Raw genomic sequence first — 22,119 nt, forward strand, 5'->3', positions numbered from 1 at the left:
TCCCCTAATTAGCTGGAAAAGTATGCTCAGTCCACCTGTGCAAGCAGCCTGCAAGTATGAGGAAGTTAATCTCCTAAGAAATTCTTCAACCAGTGGGAGAACTGGTTAAATGCCCCAGCCTTCAAGTCGTTCTGCAGGATAATTCTCAGTGAGATGGAAATGACCAGCTTAATACCATAGATTGTATTTATTCCCCTCCTTGTCTCCATTCACTTGTTTCTTGGAGGATATTATTGGTTGATTGTGCCCTCCTCTTCCCCAAAGATATGTTGAGGTCCTAAGGCCTGGTATATGCAAATGTGACCTTATTTGGCAACAGAACCTTTGAAGATGTCATCAAATTAAGATGAGGTCAGCAGGGTGAGACCTAATCCAGTATGACTGGTGTCCTTACAAGAGGGATATATGCACACAGACCACAAGGAGAATGCCATATGACAACAGAGGTGGAGACTGTTAAGTGCTGCAGCTGCAAACCAAGGGACAGCTGGGCCTTCCAGAAGCTGGAAAAGGCGAGGAAGGAACCTCTTCCAGAGGCTGCAGAGGGAGCATAACCCTATAAATCCCCTTGACTTCAGACTTCCAGCCTCCAGAACTGTGAGTAAGACAGCAAGTTTGTGGTACTTTTTAAATGACAACTCTTAGGACTCTAAAACAGATTGCCTTCCCCATCAGCTACCTTCCCGCTAAGTCCTTGCCACACATTTTACTTTCAGAGGACTCTAAGTAGGTCCCTTCTCCAGCTGCATTTTAGGTCAAAATTTGGGGTTTCTTAGCTACCCTTTACCTTGATCCATCTCTCACACCCCCATCAGATGAGTAGTCTTACCTGGGACTGTTTGGATGTGATCCTGCCTTGTACCATCTTCTTCCAACCTCCAGAGTTTGGAGAGGGCCCCTCCCTCACCTGCCCCAAACTCTAGTAACATACTGACAGGCTGGGCTCTTTCATAGGATGCCCAGGACTACCCATGAGCTTTGGTACCACTCTTTACCCCGGATGGAAAGCCCTAGAAACCTCATTTTGATAGTTGGGGCCTGGACGAGAGTTCCTCCTGAAAAGTGGAAGCTCTAAGATTTTTGTATAGAGGGTCTTGTAGATTACAATATGATGGGAATGAAAGTGGGCCCTAGGAGATTTATGAAGAGAAGCATCTCCAGGAGCTTTGTTTACCTATTTTGTACCAAGCTAGCCTCTTCAAAGTAGAAGGTGCCTTTTCTTTACCAGGCCCTTGGAAAACCTACTCAAACTAAACTGGCAACCAAAAGACTTCAGTTGGTGCCAGGGTACCCTCTGGTGGCCATGCCTCAGAAAGCCTCAGCCTCATAGCAGTGTCCCTCATGGGACTAAGTGGTCCGTTATCATGGACAGACTGTTACAAAACTGATGGTCATCATTATGAGACAGAAGCATCAACACAGGACTAGCAGCCTGAATGAGGCAGAAGGTAGATCAAGAGGGACCAGACAGACCATCATGGAACAAACTGACCTAATCACAGTCTAGATCAGCAGCAAATGCAACTGTTCTCCCTTCTGCGAGGCCTCATCGGGGAAAAGGGGGACAAAGCAGGATTTTATTAGCCCTCTAAGAGCTTGAATGGACTCCTAGACATTAGTGAGTGTGAAAGCAACTCAGTTCCAGCAGCTGGGCCCTGTTTGAACGTTCCTGGCAATGCTCACCATGGGTAGTATGTGGGAGAAATGCTGATTTCATCAGATAAGACTGATGTTGCAGCCACAGCAGGGCTTGCTGGAGCACAGCCTAGCCATTGCTAGAAGTTCTGTGGGTGCTGGAAGGTGAAATGGTCTTTCTGCCTAGAACGGGCTGAGCAGAGCCAAACAAGATGCCACCCCCTGCTGAAGCCTTGCCTTAGACTTCCCGCCTTAGGAGGCGGGGGGGGGACTCAATCTGTTCAATCCTTCTTGGCCAGAGCAAGACGCTATGCCTGCTTCCCTCATAGGTCCACCAGTGATTATGGGCCATGTTCGTCACAGGATCCAGAACTTTCTGGTCCTTGCCAGAGACCTCTTTGTAAAGGCCTCCCAGAACTTCCCTGGCCCAGCTTTTCCCAGGGACAAAGCTCTGAAGTCATTCCCTCTCTAGGGACTCCAGCGGAGCCCAAGGCCTTGCTTCTAGCCAAGCAGCCCACAGGCTCAACTGAGGAGGCAGGCTGGAGTCAGGAACAGGGAACCGTGTGCTGATTCCCATGTCCCCGCCATGCTCTCCAAAGCTACATTTTTTTCACAAGGACTTTGGTTCGGGCTGACGGAGAAGAGGTTTATGGTGATTACGGACCCACAGAGGGCAGAGGCTGGGGTCATACGGTCTCCGGTCCCCTCAGCTTCTCCCTCCCTCCCTCCACAGTGGAGAGAGGGCAAGTGGAAGCTGAGATTTACTCTCACAAAGGTCTCTTCCCCTTGCAGAGGCTGGGCGGTACTGTGTGGACTTCCTTGGTGACAACGTGTGTCACAGAGTAGGGGACACAGATTACCCCAAAGAAACGTAAAGCCAGATATTCGTATCTGCACACAGTTGTTCACCAAGGAATATTAGCATTAGCACAAGATTGGAAATAACCCACATGTCCAACATTAAAAAATTTAGTCTGTCCACATTTCATAAAATTTAAGTTGAAATTTCAAAAAATTGACTCCTGATTCAAAGAACTTGAGATTCTGGGAGGATCTGAGGAAGCAGGTGTCCCGAGAGGACAGGTAACAGAAACCGTTGCGGCTGTTATGGCAACTCTATTTTTACCTCTAGGCCGCTACATCCTTGGAAACACAACTCCCTATACACGGACCATTATAAAACTGCGTAATATTTTGCTCTTTATCCCACTTTCTTCAAAGCACTTCCTCTTCTGTGCCCAGTCAATTCCCAGTGTTTTTCAAGACTGAAGTCCCTCTATAGCTTTCAGGCAGATTTAAGCCTGCCCTCTACTGTGTCTTCCCAAGACTTATTCCTATCTTTTTATAGCAATTTATCCATTTTGTCCTATTTATTTTTGTCTCTCCACTTTAAGACTGAAACTCGGGCCAAGGGGTAGAGAACATGGTTCACCTACTTATGTATCCCCAGCTTCTGATACTAGGTCTGGCACACATAAACATCACTTAACACTGATACTTGTAGGATGCGTTAAATGATCTGTCTGGTATGCTCCCTCCCTCTGGCCCTTCTCCAAAGGATCCCAAAGCCCCTGATGAACTTACTATGTCCAGTGTCTCTCGAGGTAATTATCTTACAAGCCATCCACTGATTTACTCACGTCACACACATTTACTGCAAACTGAATCTGTTTGGGTTGTTCTGGTATCTAACAGCCAACAGAACAGACAATCTTGGCCCTCACAGAGCTTATGTTCTAACAGAGGGTAGAGACAAGTCCAAAACGGTGAGATAGATGCTAAGAACGAGACAGTTGTGGGATCGTGGCATGGGAGCACTTTCCAAGAGGAGGCAGCATCTAGACTAACCTAGAGCAGGAGTACTGAGCCAGCTAGAAGTGCTGTATTCCAGGCAGAGGGCAGAGCAAAGGGAGTCCAGCCTGTGAGTTTATGGACAAAGCTGGAGAGCCAGGCAAGGCCATGCTGAGCCTACAGACTGTGGCAGAAGTGTGACTTCACCCTGGCAGTAGACACCTATGCACTTCCTGGTTGGATTTATAAGAGCAGCGTGGCTGCTATGAGAACGGATGGAAGAGGGGGAACCGGGCAGCTGTCCCCTTCTACTCCACACTGACTACCACATCAAACACTTCTATGACCGGAAGTGCAACTGATTTCCTCGTGCCAGGCGATGCCCAGACACCAGCTGAGTGTTCTCCAACCTAACTCAATTCTGACATCATCTGCCTGGAGTCAGCACCAGAACCTAAGGCTAAAGTCTCAGTCCCACGAAACTGCTTCCCCTCCATATCTGCCTCCCACCTCCATTTCAGATACCAATCTCAAGTCCAGGTTGACACCAGAGCTTCTCGTCCACTGGCTATGAACTGGAGGTTCCCACAAATGCCTCCTCAGACTCAGTCGACTTGCTGGAGCAGCTCACAGAACCCAGGAAAAGTCTACCTACCGTTACTGCTTTGTTACAAGTCATTAAAGGATGTGACTCAATGGCAGATGAAGAGGCACAGGGTGAAGTCTGGAGGGTCTCGAGCAGAGGTCCCTGTCCCTGTGAAGTTTATGTGCCCTGGCTTCCTGGTATGTGTCTTGCTGCTGGACACGTGCCTGTTCACCAATCCAGTTCTCCGAACTTTGGGCTTTCAATGGAGGCCTCATCACATAGGCACAAGTGATTAAGTCGGTGGTCATTGATTGACTGCTCCAAACTTCAGCCCCTCTCCCGTCCCTGAGCTGAATGTTCTAAGCTCCAATAACATGGTTGATTTACCTGGCAACCAGCCCCCATTCTGAGGTGATCCAGCTGCTATACAAACATCATTCCATTAGCATAAACTCAGGTGCAGTTGAAAGAAGTTGGTTAGGGATAAGATTCTCCATCGTTAACGGTCTTATTACTTAGGCAATTCCAAAGGGTTTAAGAACTGCATGCCAGGAATCTAGGAACGTGAATGAAAAAATTTATTTCTTATTGTATCACAGTATCACAGAGGGCAAGAGGGATGGCTGAGTTGTGATGAACTGTTTGAGGCATGATGGTGGGTGGGGGAATTAAGGATTCACCCAAGGTTTCTGGGCTTTGACAACTACGTACATGGTTGTGTTATTCCCTGAAGAAGTGATTTGTTGGGGAGGAAGCGACAGTCAACTGAATATGAAATATGCTGAATTTAAGATGCTTCTGAGACATCCAGGTGAGAGATGTGGTATTTCTGGAATCAGGAAACCAGTTCTGAATTTCAGCCAGAGTTGGAGCCTAGGCATCATTAACACAGAGAGAGTAATCAGCCCCAAGCTTCTCTCAGCTCTTCCAGGCAGAGGGCCCAAGATGGAACCCTGGGGAATGGAACTTGTTGGGGGTGGGATGGGACAGGGGGGTGTCAGAGGAGGAAGGACCAATTTGTTAAGGGTGTTGGGAGAAAATCAGCGAAGTGTGGTATCACAGGGCTCAAGTAACAGATGATGTCACACCCAGACACTGCAGTGTTTTCAGCAAAGGCACAACCACATACAAAGAGAATGTGTGAAAACACATTTCATAGAAAAAACAAACCTGTGCACATACAGGCAAAGCCTGAGGGAAAAAAAAAATCAAGCATCCTTGTCGGCACAGAGTGTTCTTGTCTTATAAACAACTCTGTGGCCAGGGTGGGCAACAACAGAGCAACGTTCGGTGACAGTCTTCCTCCAAGCCTTTGCACATCCTGTTTTTTGTCTAGAATGCCCTATTTTCCTCTCTTCTTTTTCAATCTGCCTCTTTCTCACTCTTCAAGTCCAGCTTAGATTTCATTTCCTAACTGGAAGTCTTCCATGACCTGTAACATCTCATGATTCCCAAAGTGACAGTCTCTTTGTCCCCCCTGCAGGTTCTGAGCAGGCACCAGGACCTCTTGCTTAGTGCACTGGTCAGCATTTGATAAGTATTACATGAGCCAACACATAACCTGAATTCTTCAGCCTTTTCTCAAAACATCTGGTGTGGCCCCAGCTTACAAACTAAGTCACATTTACTTGCATTTAGGACTTCACCATTTGGTAAACTACCCTGTAACCCTACCTCTGCATCCTCAGCTTCCACCACTCTCCAGTAGCCAGGGTTTTCATATATCACCAGGCCTTCTATCACCTTTATCAGAGACCAGGCAACATCCCGGACTGCTCCCATCTCTCACCATCCAAGTGTCAACCAGACTCCAGGTCCTCCTTGGGTCTGCCTCTTGAACCCAAGTCTCTGTCACCATCACCAAGGCCCAGCCTGAACCTGGGCTCTCGTCCTCTTGACAATCACAGTGACCCTCTGCCTAGCTCTCTGCCTTCTGTTTTTCTCCCTTTCCCTCCTTCCTCTACCAGTACCCAGTAATCTTCCTGAAATCCAAACCTAATTATCCAATGCCTTCCCACAACTTCCAGAATAAAAATCCAAACTCCACAGGTTGTGGGCCCTTCTGGTCTGGCTCCTGCCTTCTTAGACTCTAAACAGGTTAAGCAATTTTCCATGTACTTCCTTTGTCCCAATCACCCTTTCCAGATTTCCCGGTTTTAAGAAAAAAACATCAGCTCAGATATCATGTCTTACATAGACTCTGACAGACTCTGGTCAGCCCTTATGTTCCCATTATGTTGTATTTTTGCTTTATGAGAGCAGTTACTTCACTGGGCAACTAAACTATGAAGCAGACAGTGGCACAAGAAAAAAATCCAGCCCTGGATTCAGACCACACACACACGACCAGCTTCCACCAAAGTACTCACTTCCTAGTTCCTGGGTGAGCTCCAGAACTGCCTTTCCCCTTCCACCCAGAGGGAAACTCACATTAGATGGAATTCACTTAGGAAAGGTACTCTATGTTTATTTAGAGTCACAAGCAGTTGATTGACTCAGTGTGACTCAGACCACAAAGACACCATTTCTCCTTCACTCCATTCTGGGTCCTGGGCTTGGCTGGGGCCTAGTGTGGCAGGAGGGCTGCCCGCGGCCCCTTCACAGGTTCACAAGCTTCTCATTGAGGGCAATTTGTGACTGTGTGAGGTTGGCCAGATATGTCACCATCAACAGGTCCTAGAAGAGAAGGAATCCAGGATGAGTGCGGGGCTGGGTAGAGTAAGCAGAAAGGCTGGGCAGCTGTATGATGGACACTGTGGGTAAGGCAGTCCTGGGCAAATGAAAGCTGGGAGAGGCTGACTGAGAGTAGGAGGAAGACAGAAAGGAAACGCCTGGGAACACCGTCCCATCTCTGATACACCCGAGCCATGGGAAGCAAAGAAACGGCAGGAGGAGAATCTCTGAGCACCTGTGCTCTCTTTCTCACAGCCTGGACTGCAAGGGGGCCAAAGGTGCTGCCCCGCCTCCTCTGTCCTCTCCAGGCCACCTCCCCCACCCCCTTCACACGTGTAAGTGCCGAGGCGCAGGCTCCCAGGAGCCCAGGGACGGCACTCACGTTGATATTGCTGTTGAGCATGGTCTCGAAGTCCTCGGGAACTATTTTGGGTACTTGGTTAACCAGACTCATCAAGAAGCGGCCCACGGTATTGTCGGCTGACACCTTCCCAGACTGAGCACCAAAAGAGTCAACGTAGCACGGTTAATTCTTGCCTCTTGAGACCGCGGCTTTGCCAGTGCAGCCCCTGCCGCCTCACAGTGGAGACCCATGCCCTCCTCCTCCCGTCCTCACCAGCACGTCCTCCGCATACTGCAACACTGTGCTGAGGGCGTCCTGGATGCGAGCGGAAGCCCCGCCCACTTGCTGCAAGTCACTGGAGAGGCCGATCACCCGGTTGGGGCTGAAACAGGTCTTCATGATCAGGTCAACTGTGGGAGCGGGCGGGGTGCAAGAGACAGAGAATTCGGCCATCCCATCAGAAAAGCGAGCTCCAACTACCTCCTTCTGGACTCAGTCAGCTTCCCCGAACTACCCCCACTCTGCCCTTACTAGCTTTTCTTCCTCTGAGAGAGTTCAACTCCTGCACCTAGGATGCTAATCACTGGTTTTGGTCTTATATGACTGGCCACGTAGCCTCTGGGGCTGATGATTTCCCACCTCTAACAACTTCTCAAATAATTCCTTGAGTCCCATACAAACCTTAGATCAATGGTTGCTCTTAACCCACCCAAGGTCCTCCATCCTTGTTATATAGAAATCCCCTCCCTTGAAAAATGTCCAGGACCTAGAAATGGGGAGGTCACTTACCTCCTATGCGTTCAGTGTCGTAGTATGTGTATTTCACTGTTAAAGGGGTGAACATCACCCCCATGGTCCTCCCAGGAACACCCATTAAAGTGCTGCGGAGACAGAAGTCAAGGTTAACAGATGGCTTTGGGGGACAGTTTCCATGTTTGGTCCTGGCTGGGAAAGCAGGCATATTAAGAGTATGGCTTCCAAGGTTCTGAGATGAGAAGGTTGGACCAGATGAAGCCCAGAGGTCTAAAGAGAACAAGCCACTTTCTTCCCTTAGCTCTTTCCACACACCAAACTCTTGGCCTGAGAGAATGGACTCAGCATTTGGATGGGGCCTGGACCCTTTACAGAGGATTACTGCACACACTGAAATCTCAGTGAAGAGGACAGGACGCTGAATATCCCTGTGGAACTGGGTGCCTAGACATCCTTCCCCACAGAAAGAAGTGACAGGACAGGTCTCTTCTGGGACCAAAAAGCACTCATCAGCACTGAAAAAAAAAATCTATTCTGGTCCATCAAGATTAGACTGCATGCAATAATTAATCTCAGTAAAGGTGATTGCCTTTACTTAGTCAACTATACACTTTCGTTGAATCTGCAGGAGTCTGAAATATTTGGAAAGGCTAAGAAATCAGGCAACAAATAGAGTTTAGTGGTATAATAACTGGCCTGTAAGAACTGACATGCACCACCTCTGTCCCACCGCATAATGGTTAACGGGTCACTTCAGCGTCAGAGATAGAAACAGCACAAAGTTAAGTGTCGTAAGAGACACACTAACAAAGGGCATCATTCCAAGGAGAAAATATAATCCTTTCAACTCCTACAGCCGCCGCTTTTCTGGCATGCCACTATAGCCTTTCCCAACATCCCCCATCACCCAGCATTCCAGTTGCTTGCAAGCTCAAGGTGCCAACACAGCAATGTTACTATCATTCAAACTGTACTATATCCAGGATTAATAGACATGTGTAAGGACAGCCATTCTTCAATCTGTACTGCCCTATGTTCTATGCACAGTTTTAGGGATAATGACAAACTTAAGGGCAATTCAAAAAATCAGTGAACATGGAGAAGAATCCTGGCCAGCATGCCATGTGAGGATCGGCGGTAGGAGCTGTGTATGAGTTAACTTCTGGAAAAGATGACAGGAAAAACAAGCTTGCTCAAATACCTAAAGGGCTGCCCTTGGAAACTGGCTATAAGCAATGAGCAGAAGTCTGGGCAGGCAAGGGTCAGCGAGTGGTAACTTCAGGGACAGTTTCTTTCTGAGTAAAACCTCTCCAGTGATAACTGCCGAGAGTGAGGCAGGGGCTCCCTTAGGCGGCAGCAAGTTGCACACTGCAGGATGACACTGGCATGGGGTGGAGGCGGGTGTCACCCAGGCTTAGCAGGAATGAAGGAGCCTTCATGCCCTTGCGGCCCAAGCCCCCGGTCACCTGACGTAGGCCTTGATGCTCATGCGGCCATTCTGGAGGCTGGTGTCCACTGTGAGGTGAATGGGGTTGGGGGCTTCTCGGCTGTAGTACTCATGGATCAGCACTGAGTGCTCCGTGATGTCATGGCCTGTAGCATACCTGGAAAATGGAAGAGTTGTGTACTCATGTCTACATGTGACATCAATACTAAACAGGATGGTGGCATGGGTGTCTCTGGGCACCTGACACCCTTGCAGTAGTTATACCCCCAGGGACAACATTGAGAAAAACAAAAAAAAGCACACTGATAATTTTATTAAATCAATTAAAACAAGGCTGACTTAAAAGCTCATGAAAAACTAAGTCACCAGCAAGGCAAAAACGACTTGCTCAGAAGCTGCAGCTCAAAATGAGTATTCTTGGCCTTACAGGATCAGAACTGCCAGTAAAACACACAGAATTCCTAGCCTCTTGAGATAATACACATTCAATACCCTGTCTCCAAAAGAGGAAGTATGATACCTAATCAGGTGGCAAAAGGCGCTGGCAATCAACCAGGGACGTTCCACCCCCGTCCCAACTCACCAGCCCAGGATGAGCTCGTTTGGAGAGACTTTCTTGTGCAACTCATACATGTTCTTAGCAAATTCCATGTCAACAGCCACCTAAGAAGAAGGGCAGAAAAGGCGGCTAAAAAGCCACAAGTCCACAGCAAAATGGGTGAACAGGACAAGAGGCCACTCCCAACAAAGAGGAGAGGCCCGGCAAGTATGTCCAAGTCGAACAAAGCTCTTTGAACTGCAGTTCTAATTATGAGCATGGCACACTTGGTGTAGGAGGGCCTCACAGAGAGCCTGGCAAATGAATAGTCATAGTCTGTATGGGGGCCTCAAATCCCCACTCACCTCATCTTCTGACTCATTGTGTGGCACTGAAAAGCAATTGGTGACTTCCACTGAGTGCTTGTCAACGGTTCCTGTGAGAGAGAATAGTCCAAGTGTTATAAAACCTTGGGCTTCCAACTGCCCCAAATGCTGTCAAGAGGTCTCCTCAAAGTCAAGGAACAACAAAAATCCAAACTGGGCTCATAAGCTCCCAAGTTTCAGCCATGTGCACCAATGGAAGCTGGATTTTCCAGAGAAATGAAACTCCAGTTATCTCCAACTCTCTTCTTTAACAGGGTCTATTCTTCCTTCCCAGGGCCTCCTTTTGCCTCACTTCCTGCTACCCGTCCTGCTCCAGATCTTCACTCTAAGATCTTCGTCTTTCAGCCTCTGGACTTTCTTCTTAATATAATTCACCTGCAGAGCTGCCTGGAGGAGTCTAACCGTGTCTATGTAGACCATTCATGCAGTAGCCCCATCCTCAGAGCATACTTTTAGGGAGCTTCCCCTGTACCTCCCTGCAGCCATATGGTCCCAGTCATAACCTTAACCCCACCATCATCCAGAAAACTTCTCCCTGTGAACACTAAACATCACACCACGAATTTTTCCTAGTTCTGATATTTTTATTCCTGCTACACTGTTTCTTGACCTCACTAAGACTCCCAGTCCCTTGATTGCTCCTTACCCTAACCTACTAGCCCCTCCTGCTAGGCTTCCAGTGCTTTCTTCTCCAACAGACTACAATGTTGCTCCTGACCCATCAGGGTCTGTTTAATTCCACTTCACTGTGGTTTCTGCCCTCTTGGCTGAAACTATATCCCCAAACCCAATGATACTTTTTAATTGAAGTACAGCTGATTTGCAATGTTACAAGTGTACAGAAAAGCGATTCAGTTATACCTGTATATACACACATATTCTTTTTTGGATTCTTTTCCATTAATACTAAGTATTAGTTCCCTATGCTATACAGTAAGTCCTTGTTGTTTATTTTACATTTAGCAGTATGCATACTCTTTATCTTATTTGACCTCTTGTCAACAGACTTGACCACTCTTGAACTTCTGAAATAGTCAAGTCTTCTATATTTGCATGCCATTATGGCATCCTTCTATTAGAGCATTTATCACATTATATTCCAGTTACTTGCATGTAAGAGTATATCTTCATCTTGAATCTAAGATTAAGAGTAGCATTCGTTTTATCACCATTTGAATTCTAAGTATCTAATAGTTTTATGGCACATAAAAGGTACTAGTGACTTAATTTAACCAAATGGAATATGTCTCATGAATCGCTTTCTAACTTAAAATTTCTAAGTTCTCAGCAAGCAGAATCTGTGCTTCACTCTTCAGTAAGCATTGCCTCTGTAACATCTAGCATTGTACCACGATTCCATTCTGGAAGAGGAGCTGAAAACCTAGATTACAGTTGGTCTAACTCAGGTCACTGTAATATTTGGGGGCACCTAATACAAACCTATTTCTGCTTTATTGACTATGCCAAAGCCTTTGACTGTGTGGATCACAATAAACTGTGGAAAATTCTGAAAGAGATGGGAATACCAGACCACCTGACCTGCCTCTTGAGAAACCTACATACAGGTCAGGAAGCAACAGTTAGAACTGGACATGGAACAACAGCCTTCTCCAAATAGGAAAAGGAGCACGTCAGGGCTGAATATTGTCACCCTGCTTATTTAACTTACATGCAGAGTACATCATGAGAAACGCTGGGGTGGAAGAAGCACAAGCTGGAATCATGACTGCCGGGAGAACTATCAATAACCTCAGATATGCAGATGACACCACCCTTATGGCAGAAAGTGAAGAGGAACTAAAAAGCCTCTTGACGAAAGTGAAGGAGCAGAGTGAAAAAGTTGGCTTAAAGCTCAACATTCAGAGAACAAAGATCATGGCATCCGGTCCCATCACTTCATGGGAAATAGATGGGGAAACAGTGGAAACAGTGTCAGACTTTATTTTTTGGGGCTCCAAAATCACTGCAGATGGTGATTGCAGCCATGAAATTGAAAGACGCTTACTCCTTGGAAGCAAAGTTATGACCAACCTAGATAGTATATTCAAAAGCAGAGATATTACTTTGCCAACAAAGGTCCGTCTAGTCAAGGCTATGGTTTTTCCAGTGGTTATGTATGGATGTGAGAGTTGGACTGTGAAGAAGGCTGAGTGCCAAAGAATTGATGTTTTTGAACTGTGCTGTTGGAGAAGACTCTTGAGGGTCCCTTGGACTGCAAGGAGATCCAACCAGTCCATCCTAAAGGAGATCAGTCCTGGGTGTTCATCAGAAAGACTGATGCTAAAGCTGAAACTCCAGTACTTTGGCCACCTCATATGAAGAGCTGACTCACTGGAAAAGACCCTGATGCTGGGAGGGATTGGGGTAGGAAGAGAAGGGGACGAACGAGGAAGAGATGGCTGGATGGCATCACCGACTTGATGGGCATGAGACTGAGTAAACTCCGGGAGTTGGTGATGGACAGGGAGGCCTGGCGTGCTGCAATTCATGGGGTCGCAAAGAGTCGGACACGACTGAACTGAACTGAATACAAACCTAGGGTGGAGAATTGAGAATTGTTTCTTACCATATAGTCCATGGGGTCGCAAAGAGTCCGACAGGACTGAGCGACTAACACTTTCACACTTTGGAAGATTATGAGTAGAGGTGAGGTTGGGGGTATGGGATGAAGGACAGAGTGAAAACTTCTCCTGGGAACCTGGAAAATGAGTGGAGCTTAAAGGAAAAAATAAGGGAGAACAAGCAAAGAGAATACAAAGGCTTGGTTTGAGATAGCTATGGCAATGTTTGTAAAATAACAGATCAACTGAAGTTTCCGTAAAATGCTACACTCTCAAAGATGAGAGAGAGAATGTGCCTGTCACGAGTGTGCCTGATGTGGTGGACGACAGCAACCAACAGCTGCTTCATACCTAGTCTGTGTCAGCACAGTTAGATGTCTTCAGCAAGTCCCTGAAGGAAAGAGACTTCCTTAACTTTTGCAGAAGTCTGGCTACAACTACTGTCCTCTTCTCAATACACCAACTGTCTTCTACAATGGAAACTATTACAAGTTCAAGGGTTAAGAAAGAGAAATCATAAATGGGACTAAAGTGGAGTCACAGAAGTGCCCCGTATCTGTGATCAAGATGGAGTGAAAATTAATCTGATGGGACCAGAAGTCCCCAGAGAAAAGAATACATCGTCAGAAATCCCTTCTTAGGGCTTCTCGGTTTTACTCTAACGTAAAGTACCCATTTCTCAAATTTGAAACATGTCAGGGAAAAAAGTTTTTTCTCCATGTGATCGTTAATACAAAGAATAGATTTGTATTGTATTAATTGTGTCCAAACGAAGAATCAGAGTCTACACTGGGGGAACGGGGGTCTATATTTCACTGGTGACTAGTATTACAGAGAACGAGGAAAGGCGGATCAGGCTTAGACATTTAAGAAAGAAGAATATTGAAATTCAAATGGGTTCCTGCCAAACTGGTTTACTTGCTGCGAGGGATATCTTTCTACAGATGTCCCCACTCCATTGCCAACTAGTTAGAAAAAACTTCTCGGTTAACACTCGGAAAATAAAGACCAGTAGTAGGTAAGGGGGAAAAACTTGGTCACTGGGTTTAGGGAGTCAAAAGGTTTTTGACGTCCCAGTAAGGGTGTGAACACATTTTTCGTCGACTGGGACTAATAAGAGTTGAAGTGAAATGCTACTGCGAAGATTAAAAATAAAACGAGTCACTTGGCACACGATACTTATTCAACAAATAACTACAAGGGAGTGAGAAGAAAGGGGAACAAGATAAAAGAAGGTGGGCAGTAGAAAAGAACGTCAGTTTCCCCTGACCACTCACCCAGCAGGGTCCCGATAACTCGGGCAGCTCCCTCGTTGCGTCGCTCGTAGCTGTCCACGATGGAGGCCAAAATGACCGGGTGCAGCCGGACCACGCGGCCGCCGGGGAAGGGGCCGGGGAGAGCAGGGCCAGAGAGAGACTGTGCGGGGGTCTGCGCTGGGGCTGGCGCTGAGCCCGGGGTCTGGCCCGGAGCCGCGGTCGTAGCCGCTGCTGCCGCCGGGTCTGAGGATGACGCGGGAGCCGGCGATGAAGCTGGAGCCGGAGCCGGCGATGGAGCCGGGGCCGAGGCTGAGGCTGGGGCCGGGGCCGGGGCCGAGGCCGAGGCCGCAGCTGGGGCTTCGGATGGGGCGGCGGGAGGCGCGCTCGCCGGTACTGCCGGTGTGGCCATCTTGTCGAGAGAGAAGGAGCGAGGAGCGGAAGGGAGCGAGTTGGAGAACATTAGGAGCACCATAGGCTGAACCTGCACCACGTGAACTAGGTGCTTCTGCTTACTGGCTACTGATGATGCTTCTCAGAGCTACAATTTCCGGCTCTGAGTTTGTGCTCTTTGATTTTGGTCCGATGCGCACTCAGTGAGAATCAAGCTAAGTAGTTCCGAGTAAACTTGCGACCGCCCTGGGAGGAGAGAGACACTGCCACCAGATGGAGCCATAGAGCGGTGCAAAGGTCGCAGCTGGCACTTCAGTGGGATAATTGGCATCAAGGAAAGAGCTTTGTTCTTGACTGCATCCTAAGGTGTCCATACAGTGTGTCATTCATTAAACAATTTGAATATGTGCCAGACACTTTTAGGAGCTATCAGAGAGCAAAACAAAGACCATTGTCCTTGAAAAGTTTACGTTCTAGTAGAGAGAGACAAATAAGTACTTTTACACGACTGAAGCGACTTAGCAGCAGCAGCAGCAACGAATGTGTTAGTGAAGAGGAAAAGTTAAAATTTTACATAAACTCCTGCTCGTTCTGCCTCTGTAACTCAGTTTGCTCCTTGCAAAGTCTGGATCATGTAGGTCATGTAGCCTCAGGAAGTGAGGACTTAGAATACTAGGAACTGGAGCTTATCTCACGCACCCTTGTCCTGCTCTTTGCGATTGCCCAGCCCCTGTAATCCTGCTTAATCACGCGTGTCCAAGTAAAGGTCAGCCATTCATCTCCCCGTTTTGACCCCTGTTCCTGTGCCTGTGAAACGCCTTAGTTTAAATCAGCCTGTTGGCAGCTGGTGCTGTCCACTATAGTCTGTCTATAAAAACTCTGTAACTCCTTTGTTCACGGCTCAGAGCTTGGAGTGTGAACTCCTCTGGGCCTGCTGGCTTAACAAACCTGAGTTCTCCAACTCTCCGAGTATGGTGTTTGGTTTCTCGATTACACCATACTTCCACTACGTGTGGAAGGAGCTCTGATCCTCACTCCTTGCGTAACTTTGGGCAATCTAGAGGGTTTTTATTTTAACTTCCTGAGCCTCAGTTTCCTTTATTGCGTGAGGGGTATGATAACATCTGCCTATGAGGAAACTTGTCAATTCCTTTAGTTGGATGTGCCAGGTTCCAGCTGGCAAGGTGAGTGGGTGAGGTTGGACTTCTTAGCCCGGATTCTCATGCCCAAGAACTACTTTCTCCTTGGATCTACCTTTTTTTATTAGAATTCCCACGATCCTGCTCCTCTGTCGGTATTCTGGGTACATTGTTTCTTTCCCCTTGAGAAATGGAATATTTCCTGACATATCACTAAACAAAGGAAGTCACCCATTAGCGATTAGCCACCACAGATGGTGAGCTGATGAGCTTGAGGGAATTTAGGAAGGAAAGAATACCTGCCATTTAGCAGCCTCAGACTATAGCCACGCCCCATTGTGAGCCCCGAGGAAATTCAGGATGTGAAAACAGAATATTGGCCCCAGATAGGTGGATGCATATCAAAGGAACGATTTCAGTGAGCCTAGATTCTTGCATCTTCCCATACAAATAAAAGTGCTAAATTCCTTGAGATATCTGGTTTTCTTTAATTAACAATAGTCTTTTGACATTCAGACTTACCAGCCCTTAGGTACAAAACTGTGTAACCTGGCCCCCTGCCTGGCATCCTTGGAGCAGCTATATCAGGGTTACTTGAGATGTTGCCTCCTGGGCTTGAAGTCCTAAAAATTCCCATTGAATAAAACATAACTTTTAACTTGTAGGTTGTGAATATTTTTTAAGCTAACACCCCAAACACAGGTAAAGAGCCAACCCCAGGAGGACTGACGTGATCCTTGCGTTTGATGACTTAGATGTTTAGCAGTCCCTGTAGAGCAGGGCCAGTGGACTTGAGGTTGGGTTGGATATAGAAGCCAGAATTCAACAGTGAGGGAAGGGTCAGGTTGACTCATGGTATGAGTGCTGGCTACTCTCTCAAAGAAACTGCCTGAGGGAGGAAAGGAGACACTTAAAGCAGTAACAGAGGGAACAGCAGGATTGAGATGGGGACAATTAACCAAGGGTAAGGATTTAGAGGAGAAAGAAAGATTGAATATACAAGTGCGAACAAGGTGAATTGTCTTCAAGGGAGGAAGGAGGACTGGATGGAAAAAGCCTAGGTTAGAGGGATGGTCTTGCATGGCCTGAGGGACCTGCTCGAGAGGCTGCCCTGGGCTCTGGCCTGTCTTCTGGATGCCTGGGGGCGGCGGAGGGGGCATCTTCCTTAGCCAGGGCTGGTCCCCTGAGATCATCCCATGGGAAAAAGTCCAGAGGCAAGAACCGCTCCAGTGAAGTGTTGCTGCTCCCAAATGACCATGCAGAACCTTGGGACCTCTCCATGTGTGGATTTGAGTTGGCTGTGGACCCTGCACCCTCAAGAACTTTGCCTTTATATCGGGAGATTAAGGACCTTTTTTGTTTCGAAGGGACAGAGAAAAGGATGAATTGAGATTCAGAGACATTTGAATGGGGGAGAGAAGGGACATTGCAGGAATTCCTGTCAAATGCTTTTCTCAAGAAAGTGGAGGCAAGACCATCTGCTGAGAATGGCCGGGCAAAGGTGGAGTTCAGCCTTGGGGGATGGACAGTGTTAGGAAGAGAGATGGAGAGTGAGCCCTCAGCAGCATTGAACCATTATCTGAGGACCCAGCTTAGCCCAGAGATCTCAAGGATCCCATCAATCTTTGTGATTTTCCTCTGCTCAGCGGCGGGAGGAGAGCGATCATTGGTGTGGTCTTTCCAGGGACGCTGACTGGCTGGAACAAGGGCATTCATACATCCAAATGCTGGCTTTTTAGTGGCTGATTGAGGGATCTAGGCAGGCTGAACCATATAAACAGAAACTCTGGGTCCAGGTTTATTAGCAAAGGGCAGAAGGCATAGGGAGAGAGAAAATGGACCGTCCCCTTACATATGGGAAATGTGTTGTGTACACAGTGAATGGAGTCTTAGGGCTCTTCAGAGGAAGCAACAGGAAATATATATTTATGACAAGGAGCTGGCTCAGGTGATTAAGGAGACTGACAATTCCTAAGATCTTTGGTGGATGAGCTGGAGTCAAGGAGAGCCAATGTGTACTTCTAGCCCCAAAGCTGGCAGACTCCAGACCCTAGAAGAGCCTATGTTTCAATTTGAGTCTGAAGGCTGGGAAAGACCAGTGTCCTTGCTCAACAAGGGCCTCCCCGCTGGCTTAGCGGGTAAAGGATCCACCTGCAAGGCAGGAGACATAGGAGGAAATGGCAGCCCACTCCAGTATTCTTGCCTGGGAAATCCCATGGACAGAGGAACCTAGCAGGTTACAGTCCATGGGATCGCAAAGAGTTAGACACGATTGAGCATGAGCATGGACTTACTCAACATTTAGGCAGGGAGAGTTCACTTAATTTGAGAGAGGGTCAACCTTTTTGTTCTATTCAAGCATTTGGTGTTACAGAAGGCAATCTGCTCTACTCAGTCTAGCAATTTAAATGTTCATTTCACTCAAGAGCACTCACAAACACACCCAGAAAAAATATTTGATCGAGTATTTGGGGATCCTGTGCCCCAGTAAAACTGACACATAAGATTCTCCATCACACGTGGGTTCCTGGCTGTCCTGAGGAACATGCTTGCCAGTCCTGCCTGACAAGCCCAGGGTCATAGCTGCAGGCTCGTGTTAAAGGTGGACCTATAGCTTGGTGCACCAATCCACACCCCCCCACCCCCGACCCCAGTAATGGCTGGAGAGGGGGGAGCCCCAACTTCAGTGACAACCCATCACTTCATGGCAAATAGAGGGGGAAATAACGGAAACAGTGACAGACTTTATTTTCTTGGGCTCCAAAATCACTGTGGATGGTGACTGCAGCCATGAAATTAAAAGTCACTTCCTCCTTGGAAGAAAAGCCATGACAAGCTGAGACAGTGTATTAAAAAGCAGAGACATCACTTTGCCGACCAAGTCCCTATAGTCAAAGCTATGATTTTTCCAGTAGTCATGTATGGATGTGAGAGTTGGACTGTAAAGAAGGCTGAGCACCAAAGAATTGATGCTTTTGAACTGTGATGCTTTAAAAAGATTCTTGAGAGTCCCTTGGACAGTAAGGAGATCAAACCAGTCAATCCTAAAGGAAATCAACCCTGAATATTCATTGGAAGGACTGATGCTGAAGCTGAAGCTCCAGTATTTTGGCCACCTGATATGAAGAACTGACTCATTGGAAAAGACCCTGATGCTGGGAAAGATTGAAGGCAAGAGGAGAAGTGGGAGATAGAGGATGAGACGGTTGGATGGCAACATTGACTCAACGGGCATGAGTTTAAGCAAATTCTGGGAAATAGTGAAGGACAGGGAAGCTTGGCATGTGGCAGTCTATGGGCCTGCAAGGAGTCAGACAAAACTGAAGCGACTGAACAAAAACAGCAACGTGAGAGAACCTCCAGGGGGCACCCCAGGCTCTCTCAACTCTGCAACTGGGACTTACTTGGGCTGCCCTGTGGGACAGAGCCTACAGGAACCACTCCCTCATACAGTGGCTTGGGCAATAAAGACAGCACCACAATGCAAGAGTCCCAGTTTCAATCCCAGAGTCAGGAAGATCCACTGGAGAAGGAAGTGGCAACCCACTCCGGTATTCTTGCCCGGAAAATCCCATGGACAGAGGAAACTGGTGAGCTGTGTACAGTCCGTGGGGTCACAAAGAACCAGACACGACTGAGTGACTAACACTTTCCACTTTCTGGCTGCCCTTGTGGGGCAGAGACCAGAGGAGCCACTCCTTAGTGGACAGTCATCTCATCCTTCTGCAGACTTGGACTGGCACAGGCAGGCTGGTGGGTGGCCTCCGACCCCCAGTTGGTCCCTGACCACTACAGGCGTTTTCAGGAAGCCATGCTCCTCAGCCAGTCTTCACTAGCCTGAGACATTCCTGTTACACTGAAGTTCAGTGACATTAAAGCCCTCCGGCTGGAGGCACTTTCGGTGGCTGCTGCAGACCTGCTTCCTGCAGGGGGAATGTTCTATAGCAACCAAACCCCATCAGCTGATTGGTCACCCTGTCAAAAGCCAGCCTGACCAGGCGACCCATGGCTTATAGCACTTGCCTGTCGCCGGGGCTCTCCAAGACCAGCCTCCTTCTTGTCTTCTTGGCTTGGCACTCCCTTCCCTCCATTCTCTGGTTTCCTGATATTCATAACTTAGTATCTATACCTGCCTCCGGTCTTCCCTCCCTTCCCCTGGTTTTGGGTCAGTGTAGCTTCTTTCTCTGGCTTGTTAACCTTAACCATCCCTGACTCCTGCCTCTCCAGGACGCTTAGATTCTAGCAGCAGTGAGCCTCACCAACCCCCTTGACTTCATGCCAAGGTGCAGACAGTGGTATGCTACTAAGTGTTTAACAACCAGCTACCTGAAAAAAAAAAAAATGTGGCCCTGATTTTGGTGTTTACTTATTTCCATGGTATATGTAGACACAGGGTGTATATACATAGTTGATTGCAAACTATGAGCAGTCTAACAACCGGCTCTCAAAATACTGGAAAATTTAACAGTTGGCTTTTGTGAGACAGGATGAGCTGGCTTTAGCATCTCTGTTTCATACATACTATGTCTTCTTTTTCAATATTTCATTGCCTCACTACCCAATCTTAGAAATGACTATTTATTTAGGGCCTTCCCTGGTGGTCCAGTGGCTAAGAGGGTTGAGTTCAGTCCCTAGCTGGAGAACTCAATCTCATATACCATAGCTATCAATAGGAGATTCCACATGCCACAACTAAGAAAAAAAACAAGGTCCCACATGTCTCAATTAAGGACCCTGCATGCTGCAATGAAGATCGAAGGTCTGTGTGCTGCAGCTAAGACTCAGAGCAGCTGATCAATAAATCCTCAAAAGAGAGAGAGAGAAATGATACTTAACCTGAATTTTGGGTCTATCATCATTTACTTAAAATCATGGTTTTATTTAAATTATATATATGACTAAATAATTTATTCTTTAATTTTGCTAGCTTTTGAACTCTACAAGAGTATAATACTGAAAGTAGTAAACTTTTGGAAAGTCTTTTCTTCCCAATCTCAGTTCACTAAGATGTATTCGTGGTATTGCATTTAACTACAGTTCATTCGTTTCCCTTGCTGTATAATATCTTATTGTTTAAATATATCAAATTTTATTTTCCAATTTATTGAATGGGCATGGGGTTGCTTGCATTTCTTGATATTGTGAACACTACTGCTTTAAAAATCCTTCTGTATATGTGGCCTTGAGCACCTGGTAATTGGTGGTACTTGTCCAGTTGTGGCCTCCCAAAATTCATCCGAAACCCCAATGGTTATGTGGCTTTATCTCAAGATAGGGTCTTTAAGAGGTAATTAAAGTTGAATAAGGTTATGAGGTTGGGACTTTAATTTAGTAGGATTGTGGTCTAATAAGAAGTCCACACTGTGAGGATATAGTGAGAAGATAACTGTTTGTAAGCCGGGAAGAGAGCACCCAAAAGAAACTGACCTTGCTGGCATTCTGATCCCAGACTTCCAGCCTCCAAAGCAACTTGTTTTCCTAGGGGTTTACCAATTTACACTCCTGTTAGCAATATATAAAAGAGTTCAGAGTTCACTGATGAATGAACTCTGCCACATCTTAATTTTTCCCAATTGAATGAATATTTAATGGTATCTACTTGTGGGCTTAATTTGCATTTTCCAGGTTACTAATAAGGTTGAGTATCTCTTTATATGTCAGTGGCCATGCGTATTTTGACTTCCATGAAAAATCTTTTCATGTCATTTGCTCTGTTTTCTATTAGGTTGCTTATTTATTTACTTATATATTATTTATTTTATTTTTAAAAGGGATTTCTTTACATACCTTTATACCCATCTCTTATCAGTTATAAATATTTCAAATACATTCTGCAAGTTTATAGATTTTCCTTTCACTTCCCATGAGGTACTTTTTGAAGAACCAATCTTGGTTGTAGTGTAGTAAAGATTGTCAATACTTTCTTTATGGTTAGAGCTTTTTGGGTCTGGTTTAAGACATCCTTCCTATTTGAACAGCATAAAGATAGGCATGTATTTTCTTTATATTTTAATGTTTTTTTAAAATTTTGTTCTAACCCCTTAATTTATCTGGAATTAAAAAATTTTGCCTTTTGAATTGTTATTTCTTTCCTCATTGATCTGCCATGATACTTATATATCAAAGTTTCAAAAATGTCAGGTACTAATTCTGGCTCTTTTTTTTCTTTTCCATTTTGTCTAATCTGCACAAATATAATGATTTATTAATGACTATATCTCTGGCTTTAGAATAAGTCTTTGGAATTCCCTGGTGGTCCAGTGGTTAGGATTTTGGGCTTTCACTGCTGGGGGCCCAGGTTCAATTCCTGGTCAGAGAACTAAGGTTCTGCCAGCTGCACAATATAGCCCCCCCCCCAAAAAAGTCTTTAAATCTAGTAGAGCAGCCCTGATATTATGTTATTTTAATTGCTATAGTTTTGGAATATGTCTCAGTGTTTGGTAGGGCAGGTTCTTCCTCCCTTCTGCCATCTTTTTCTTTAAAAGTGTTTTGGCTATTCTTGGCCTTTTGTTCTTTCCTATATGTTTTAGGGTAAATTTGTAAAAATTTTTTTAATTAATTTTTTTTATTGAAGGATACTTGCTTTATAGAATTTTGTTGTTTTCTGTCAGACCTCAACAT

General features: G+C 46.3%; 1 protein-coding gene across 1 annotated transcript; it reads right to left on the minus strand.

The window, feature by feature from the left end:
* Positions 1–6,453: 6,453 nt before the first annotated feature.
* Positions 6,454–14,442, minus strand: EIF3F (eukaryotic translation initiation factor 3 subunit F). The gene is made up of 8 exons (XM_052652534.1): positions 13,991–14,442; positions 10,132–10,202; positions 9,812–9,891; positions 9,248–9,385; positions 7,818–7,909; positions 7,302–7,438; positions 7,068–7,181; positions 6,454–6,688 (listed from the first exon to the last, which is right to left on the minus strand). The coding sequence occupies exons 1-8, from the start codon at positions 14,439–14,441 to the stop codon at positions 6,611–6,613; spliced, it is 1,161 nt and encodes a 386-aa protein (XP_052508494.1). The 5' UTR covers position 14,442; the 3' UTR covers positions 6,454–6,610.
* Between the last annotated feature and the right edge of the window lie 7,677 nt (positions 14,443–22,119).

The sequence above is a fragment of the Budorcas taxicolor genome, chromosome 15, assembly GCF_023091745.1.
Source record: "Budorcas taxicolor isolate Tak-1 chromosome 15, Takin1.1, whole genome shotgun sequence".
NCBI lineage: Eukaryota > Metazoa > Chordata > Mammalia > Artiodactyla > Bovidae > Budorcas > Budorcas taxicolor.

Coding starts and splice junctions, on each gene's coding strand:
- EIF3F (XM_052652534.1), bottom strand. CDS start 14,441: ATGGTGCTCCTAATGTTCTCCAACTCGCTCCCTTCCGCTCCTCGCTCC. Junction 7,439..7,817: donor CGACACTGAACGCATAGGAG/GTAAGTGACCTC, acceptor CCGCTCCCACAG/TTGACCTGATCATGAAGACC. Junction 6,689..7,067: donor TGCTCAACAGCAATATCAAC/GTGAGTGCCGTC, acceptor CTTCTCTTCTAG/GACCTGTTGATGGTGACATA.